The 8,901-nt window shown below is 39.7% G+C and overlaps 1 protein-coding gene across 1 annotated transcript; it reads left to right on the top strand.

Annotated features, from left to right (window-relative positions):
* The first annotated feature begins 1,440 nt into the window (after positions 1–1,440).
* DUSP12 (dual specificity phosphatase 12) lies at positions 1,441–7,702 on the top strand. The gene is made up of 6 exons (XM_026517223.4): positions 1,441–1,810; positions 3,064–3,177; positions 3,270–3,388; positions 3,794–3,890; positions 4,201–4,387; positions 7,305–7,702. The coding sequence occupies exons 1-6, from the start codon at positions 1,467–1,469 to the stop codon at positions 7,464–7,466; spliced, it is 1,023 nt and encodes a 340-aa protein (XP_026373008.2). The 5' UTR covers positions 1,441–1,466; the 3' UTR covers positions 7,467–7,702.
* Positions 7,703–8,901: the final 1,199 nt, after the last annotated feature.

Raw genomic sequence — 8,901 nt, 5'->3', positions numbered from 1 at the left:
AGGGTCCAATTCTGGGCTCTGTATTCTGTCCCATTGGTCTATGAGTCTGTCTTTATGCCAGTACCAGGACTGCTACCTCTGGACCAATTACAGCTGTAGCATCTGTGTAGCCTTCTCTCCCTATAGAGGGAAAATGCACTGAGATACCCAATCATAGAATCACCACCACTTCCTGACAGCATCCAATCCAGAGCAAAGCCCCGCTTCCTTGGGCTCTGTCCAAAATCACTCAGTATAAGCCCAAATCCTATACAAGCGTACCTGTGTTATTATGCTTCACAAGTATTCCGTGTTTTACCAATCGAAGGTCTGTGGCAACCCTGCATTGAGCAAGTGTATTGGCACTATTTTCCCAACAGCATTTAGCATTTGTTCGCTTCATGTCTCTGTCACATTTTGGCAATTCTCCCAACATTTCTAAATTTTTATTATTATTATATTTGCTCTGGTGATCTCTGGTCAGTTATCTTTGATGTCACTATTGTAATTGTTTTGGGGGGCCACAAATCACACCTACACAAGATGACAAATGTAATAAATGTTATATATGGTCTCAAGCTCCACAGACCAGTCATTCCCCCAATCTCTCTCCCTCGCCAGGGGCCTCTCCAGTCCCTGAGACACAACAATATTGAAACCAGGCCAATTAACCACCCGACAATGGTCTCTCAATGCTCAAGTGAAAGGAAGACTCACACAGCTTTCACTTTAAAGCAGAAGCTAGAAATGATTAAGTTCAGTGAGGGAGGCATGTCAAAAGCCAAGACAGGCTGAAAACTAGGCCTTTTGCACCAAACAATCAGCTAAAATATGAATGCATAGGAAAAGTTCTTGAAGGAAATTAAAAATGCTACTTCAGTGAACATGCAAATGATAAGAAAGTGAAGCAGGTTCCCGGCGGTCTTTGGTTGGAGGGTACGGGCGTACAAAAACATGGGATTACTATCTACAAAGTATATAGGACAGTATGCATCAGCAAGAAAGAGATTCACATACCAATTAAAAAACTGGGCAAAGAGAGAAAAAAAAATAGTTACAAGATAAATACAAATATAAAAGAAGAAATGCAATTTTTCATATGTGTTGAAAAAAAAAACCTGTTTTACCCCAAATGCATAAAATGATACTGCTGATTCAGTCGGTGGGACCATCATTTCAGATTTGAGTCCAGCTGCTTTTGTTGTCCCTTTCCGTAAAGCCTCAGCGCTATGAGCCTGGGAAACCCTGTATTTGGGGAAGTTTAGCCTCTACCAAGTTGTGGGAGCTGGGGCCAGACACGGGTTTGAGGGCTGCTCGGCCTCAGCCGCAGCATCACCTTCCCCACGTAGTACACATTCCCACGGTCGCCGTGGTCCTCCGAGGGAGCCCCTGAGCATCTCAGGCCGGCTTGTCCCAGAGGAAGGGCGTTCTAGCCGGCCGCCTACTCGATGGTAGGGCTCCTGCTCTCTCGACCCCTGGCCGCTGCCATGTTGGAGGCTGAGGCAGGGAGCCATGGCTGCGAGCGGCCGGTGCACAGTCAGAGCTGCGCCAGCTCGGCCGGGCAGATGCTGGAGGTGCGGCCGGGGCTGTACCTGGGTGGAGCCGCGGCCGTGGCGGAGCCGGACCACCTGAGGCAGGTGGGCATCACGGCCGTGCTGACGGTGGACTCGGAGGAGCCCGACTACAAGTCGGGGGCTGGGATGGAGGGTCTGCGGAGCCTCTTCGTGTTGGCGCTGGACAAGCCCGAGACTGACTTGCTCAGCCATCTGGACCGGTGCGTGGCCTTCATCAGCCAGGCCCGTGCCGAGGGCCGCGCGGTGTTGGTGCACTGGTGAGTGGCCCGCATATGGGGGAGCCGCCTCACTTTGCTTCGAGGCTGCCACCGCAGCCCCTTCCTCCGAGGACCCTAGGGGAGGACTAAGGGGCTGTCAGACCACCAGAACCTCCTCTCTCTCCCTTCCGGGGCTGCGTGTGTCCGAGCGAGAGTGGCCGGAGGCGGGCCCCCTATGGCGTGCTTGCTCTCATTCATTCTTGCTTTGTTGATTCATACTTGTTTTCGTTGGTTCATTATGCAGCGCCCCCCTTCCAACCCCGAGATGTTTTTTAGTAGGGACTGATAGATGACAAAGTCCCTGAACCTAAACAGAGTTTAAAGCTCTTCAGGAGAAGCCAGACACTTACCCAGATGATTGAAATGCAGATTTGGATGCGAATCGTGTATTAAAAGAGATTAACAAAGGTTAAGGTTATTCAGACTTCACGGGAAAAGCAGATTATTTTCAGTGTTTTTTGTTTGGGGTAGAGGGTGTTTGATGAGAAATGGGGAGAGAAAAATTGGTTAGGACATAAAGGAGCCCTAAGCCACGCCCAGGGGAAAGACGGAGTAAGTCGTAGCAATGCCAAAAAGAAAATCTTGATAGGTATTTGGGAAGTCTTAGTAGTCCTTTTCAGTTGCATTGGAGTGTAATAACGAGTTTAAATTTATTGAATCAGCACTTTTACTGCGTGCCAGCACTTGTTCTAAATATTTACATAAAGGACATAAGGTAGGGGTAAAATGGAAAGAAGCCTGGGACCAGATCTTCAGGGCCCTTAATGGCAAGAGCAAAGGAGCTTTGGATTTCTTCCAAAGCCATTATAAAATTTTTTAAATTAGTGTAATTATTTTTGAAAAGGTAATACATTCACATGGTTCAGAATTCAAAAAGTTTTTTTTTTCTTAAGATTTTATTTATTTATTTGACAGAGAGAGAGACAGCCAGCGAGAGAGGGAACACAAGCAGGGGGAGTGGGAGAGGAAGAACCAGGCTCCTAGCAGAGGAGCCTGATGTGGGGCTAGATTCCAGAACACCGGGATCATGCCCTGAGCTGAAGGCAGACGCTTAACGACGGAGCCCCAGGAGCCCCAGAATTCAAAAAGTTTAAGGAAATAAAGAAAGGAATAATTCTTTTGCAAAGGGCTTATTTGGGTAGAAGAAACAGACATGAAGTGGACCTGAACTTAAGCGTTGATACAGAGCTGGGCTTTTTTGTTTTTTTTAATTGCCGCTATTTGCTATTTTATTTTAAAGGTGTCTTTTTCAGTCATGCAGGAGTTAGTCGAAGTGTGGCTATAATGACTGCTTTTATGATGAAGACTGACCAGCTTACCTTTGAAAAAGCCTATGAAAATCTCCAGACCATCAAACCAGAGGCTAAGTGAGTTCTTTGTTATAGAAATAATTCTGTTTTTGCGATGTGATTTTATTCATTTAAAGAAAACTTGACTTTATATTTGTTTGTCCTTACAGGATGAATGAGGGATTTGAGTGGCAACTGAAATTATACCAGGCAATGGGATGTGAAGTAGATACTTCTAGTGCAATTTATAAGCAGTATCGTTTACAAAAGGTTACAGAAAAGTATCCAGGTAAGTAATAATTGCTAGTACTTACTGGGCCCTTTTTAGATGCTCTTTACTCTGATGCTAAAGTTTTCAGGTGTGTTATCTCAGGTTTCCCCGTAATCCCTTGGGACAGGTACTGTTATTTCCTTTTGAAGGAGTGGTTTAGCAAGAAATAACTTGTTCAGGGTCAGATGGTTTATAAGTGGTGGGCTGGGATTTGAACTCAGGCAGTCGGTGCTGAAAACCCAAGGGCTTCTTCACTATGTTCTCTGACCTCACCTGATTTCTCAACACTGGAGATTTTTATTTATTTTATTTTTTTTATTTCTGAGGTTAGCACTTCTTGCCTCAGTTTGACATTAGCTGAATTTTGTCTGAAAATGCAGAGTTGCTTTCAACAAATAGGTACATTTTAATTATCTCATGTAGAATTACAGAACTTACCTCAAGAACTCTTTGCTGTTGACCCAACCACCATTTCACAAGGATTGAAAGATGGTATTCTCTACAAATGTAGAAAGTGCAGGTAAAATATTTTCTATCCTCTGGAGATTTTATCTTGTCTCAGTAGCCGAAATGTACTAAAAGTTTCATTTTCTTAGAATCTGTAGGAAGAATTCGTTTAATTGAATAATAAAAAAATTTCAATTCAAAACTGCTTTTAAGAAGAATATAAATTCGTAAGAGTGAAAGCGAATCAGGTTACTTGTAGAGGTGATTGAAAATTAAAGTAGCAGAATCCATTTTATTTATTTTGCTAAGAAATACTGCACATTTCATCTATTTTTTCATCCTTTCGGAAGTCATTAATGTTTTTGTTTGTTTGGGGGTTGCAGGCGATCTTTATTTCGAAGTTCTAGTATTTTGGATCATAATGAAGGAAGTGGTCCCATAGCCTTTGCCCACAAGAGAGTGACACCATCTTTCATGCTCACCACAGGGAGTCAGGCTCAATGTACGTCGTATTTCATTGAACCTGTACAGTGGATGGAATCTGCTTTGTTGGGCGTGATGGACGGACAGGTAAGAACACATTTTATTTTCTGCAGTTTCATTCTATCATCTATATTTTGTTCTTTCTTGTACTCTAAACCATATTTTTACTGGTGTCTCACTCCATCATAAGTACTTTATGAAGATTATGTCTTTCTAGTGTAGATGAGAATCTTTCAGATAAATTAATTAATTAAATAAAAATCCAGCCTGTCTGAAGTAGCAAACCACTTTTCGTTGAGAGCAGTTGGTCTAAGGTAATTCCTTTTAAGGCTATTTATATTTTTTCAAATAGAAGACTAATGTAAGCCAATTGGAATATATTTAACAAAACTCAAACTCGGTAACAAGTAGGGCAAATCAAGGATTTTTAAATTATATTTAAAGTTTCTTTCTCTTTTTGCCTTTCTTTTTCTCTTTCACTCCATGCATCTCTTTTCTTGATCTTTCGGTTCCGTATGTTTGCTAAGAGATTCATTTTCATTTCCTGTTAATTCTTAAGAATGCAGCTCATATGAGCATCCTGGGATGGTCACATTTCGCTTTCAGGTTTACTTAATAGTAATTTAAAGATATTCTTTTTTTTTCTTTTTTTAAAAAGATTTTATTTATTTATTTGACAGAGAGAGCAGGAGAGCACAAGCAGGGGGAGCAGCAGAGGAAGAGGGAGAAGCAGGCTTCCTGCGGAGCAGGGAGCCTGCCTCGGGGTTTGATCCCAGGACGGATCCCAGGACCCTGGGATCATGACCTGAGCAGAAGGCAGTCGCTTAACCGACTGAGCCACCCAGGCACCCCAATTCAAAGATATTCTTTTTTTTTTTTTTTTTTAATATTTTATTTATTTATTCCACAGAGATAGAGACAGTCAGCAAGAGAGGGAACACAAGCAGGGGGAGTGGGAGAGGAAGAAGCAGGCTCATAGTGGAAGAGCCTGATGTGGGGCTCGATCCCAGAACGCCGGGATCACACCCTGAGCCGAAGGCAGACGCTTAACCACTGTGCCACTCAGGCGCCCCAATTCAAAGATATTCTTAATCTAAGATACAGTCTTAATGATTGTAAAGGTTTTTATGGTTTGTATGAAAGTTTGTATAATGAAAATTTTATGAAACTCACTATATTTCATTTGAAAAATACAGTAACTTTATAAAATAGGTAGAACAGAAAAAATATTTTATATGTAAGGAAACTTAGTTTATGTTAGCATCTTGCCTAGAAAGAGGCACCTTGTATTCAAACCCACATTTTCAGACCATTCTGCTTATTGAGATATAATTCATTTACTATATAATTTACCCATTTAAAGTGCACAGTTCAGTGGTTTTTAGTATATTCACAGAATTTTTGCAAAATCATTGTTTTCATCATTCCCAGAATAAACGCTGTACCCATTAGCAGTCACTTCCTGTTCTTGGTGGTATCATTTACAGCAGTTGGGTTTTTAATTTTGAAATCCACTTTTTTCTTTCTTTCTTTCTTTCTTTCTTTCTTTCTTTCTTTCTTTCTTTCTTTCTTTCTTTCTTTCTTCTCTTGTGGCTTGTGCTTTTGGCTTGCTGCTCTTATTTAACCTGGAAAACATAGAAGATAAAGGCATTTTTGTGGAAGATTCTACATCACATTTGTGCATACTTCTCTACATTTTTTTGAATTTTCCTATAGGCCTAAAAGTGGAATCCCTGGCTTGTGGAGTGTGTACATCTTAAATATTGCTAATATTCCACCCTGACAATAAAAATTATACAGATTTGCTTTTCACAAACATTGAATGTATACCCATTTCCCCATACCCTTGGCATAATGGATATTATAAAACTGGTTAAGTTTTATCAACCTTGGAGATGAAAAATGTTCATCTTAAAATGTTACAGTTTGAATTTCCATGACTACTACTGAGAACCGATATTGTTATATACTTACCAACTATTTATAGCTTCTTTTTCTATAAATTTCCTTTACATCCTTCATCCATTTTTCTCTGGATTTTGCCTTTTTCTTATTGATTTATAGGAGCTCTTTAAATAGTCTAGATGTTAATGTTTCCTCTGATATACTGTGAATATTTTCTTCTGTTACTTATTTCAGCTTTGTGGTATATTTTGTCATATTAAAAATTTAAGATACCTACGTAAATCAAATTTGGTTTCTGAGTTTTATGTCCAGAGCTTATATAATTTCATATTAAAAATAAGACTCCCTGCCTCATGTCATGCACAAAATAACAAGCTAAACTTAAAAAATAATGCTCTAAATACATTAGAATAAAATATATAGACGTGTTCAGTTGTTGTTGTTGTTTTTTTTTAATTTATCTATTTTACTGGAGTATCAGTTTGTTTTTAAATAGCCAGGAATCTGAGGCCTGACCTACATGCTGTCAATATCAATACTGATACTGGCATGAGACTCCTAAGGCACTTTCCTGTTCTTTAGCCATGGTGATCTTAGTTTGACATATTTAAACTGCAGACTGATTTAAAAGGCAACACATGCCTCATCCTGAAATCTTGTGTCATATCTCAACCTTAACCTTTCTCCCCTCATACTGGGATTAATGTGGTCCTTTTCCAAACTCCCAGGATACAACATGCTTGTTACACAATTATCAGAGTCCACCATCTGTTACAGTAAATTGCTGTTGCATTTTATCTTGCTGATTCGATCATAAATTCCTTGAAGGTAGGAGCCATGTCTTACCTGGTTTTTATTTTGTTTTGTTTGTGTTTTTAGAGAGGGAGATGGGGAGGGGCAGAGGGAAAGGGAGGAGAGATGCAGACTCCCTCCTGAGTACGGAGCCCAAGGCGGGGCTCGATCTCATGACCCTGAGCCTGAATCAAGAGTCCAGCGCTTAACTGACTGTTCTTACCTATTTTTATATCCTGTATTGCCAGTGATAATTATTTGTCTTATAAAAGTGAGTGAATGAAGTAACACAGTTCCTTTATTTCAGCTTCTTTGCCCCAAATGCAATGCCAAGTTGGGTTCTTTCAACTGGTATGGTGAACAGTGCTCATGTGGTCGATGGATAACACCTGCTTTTCAAATACATAAGAATAGAGTGGATGAAATGAAGATGCTGCCAGTTTTGGGATCACAAACAAGAAAAATATGAACTTGTGACATTTTTGATAGCTTGGGGAGAAACTTGCTGATACGTGCTTCCCTTGCTTATTGTCATTCGTGGCAGATTGTCTAGTTTGTAGGCCATCAACATTTCATTTGATGTGAAGAGGAAACTGTGCTTTGTTATTTGTTAATCTCTTGCACTATTTAAGTAGAATACATGGGAATCAAAACTTTAATCATGTAAATGGTACTTTATTTGATATTAAAATTTTCTATAACCCATATTCTTTGTTTCATATTTTTCAAGAGTTCTGATTTTGCGAATGTTAGTTATGTGATATTAAGGTCTGGATAGACAATAATTTATAAAAATTGGAAATTATCATGTTTAAACAGATTTTCTTTTATTTCTAGAAAAGTAAAGCAGATTTGTTTGCACATATTTTGAAACATTTCTCTTTCTTTAAAGGACATTAGTAAATTTACATATGTCTGGATTTTTCTTGGAACTGTAGAAGGAAGGGCTATTAGAGTTGTTCTTAAGACATTTTGCATATTTACAAGTGAGTATGTCTATATGTATATAAACACCAAAATGGGAGTAGTTTTAAATGGAAAAAGTGAAAATGAACCTCTTTAAAAATACCTAGTTTAATTTTATTTTTTAAAATTATTTCTTTATTTTTACAGATAGTGTGCGGGAGCCAGTGGGGAGGGCGGGAGGGGCAGAGGGAGAGGGAGAGAATCCTAAGCAGGCTCTGCCCCCAGCGTAGAATCCAATGCCCAGATGGATCTCATGACCCTAAGAGCATGACCTAAGGTTAACCGACTGAGCCACCCAGGTGCCCCTATCTAGTTTAATTTTTGAAATGTTGGGAGTGTTAATAGGTGATTCTTGAGAACATCTTAATATAGGACCTGAAGCCTTTGGCACGTTTCATAAAATAATTTTTTTTATGAGAAAAAATTTCTCCATTTCTATCTTTTGTAATATCTGTCCCCCTACCTTCATAGTATACTCTGGAAAGCTTTTTGAGAACAATTAGGTTGAACCATATGAATTATGCCTTTTGTAGGTAAAAAGTTGAGCAGCGAGAGTTTTATATGGTTATCCGTCACACTGCAGCATCTAGCACAGAGGAAATGACATAGATTTTATCGGAATTTGCAACTGTCAATTCAGTAAATATTTACCGAGCACCTATTATGTGCACAATTCAAAGGTGGTGCAGTGAACAAACTAGATAAGACCCGTCTTTTCTTTTTTTTTTCAATATTTTAGTTATTTATTCATGAGAGACACAGAGAGGCAGAGGCAGATGGAGAAGCTGGCTCCCAATGTCCCAATGCAGTACTTGACCCCAGAACCCTGGGATCACAATCTGAGCCAAAGGCAGATGCTTAACTGATGAAACCACCCAGGCGTCCTGACAAGATACCTTTTTTGAAAAATAACTGGTATTTGCCAGTGGAAAATGAGT

This window comes from Ursus arctos, unplaced genomic scaffold, assembly GCF_023065955.2.
Source record: "Ursus arctos isolate Adak ecotype North America unplaced genomic scaffold, UrsArc2.0 scaffold_2, whole genome shotgun sequence".
NCBI lineage: Eukaryota > Metazoa > Chordata > Mammalia > Carnivora > Ursidae > Ursus > Ursus arctos.
This window is presented reverse-complemented; position numbering and strand designations above follow the sequence as displayed.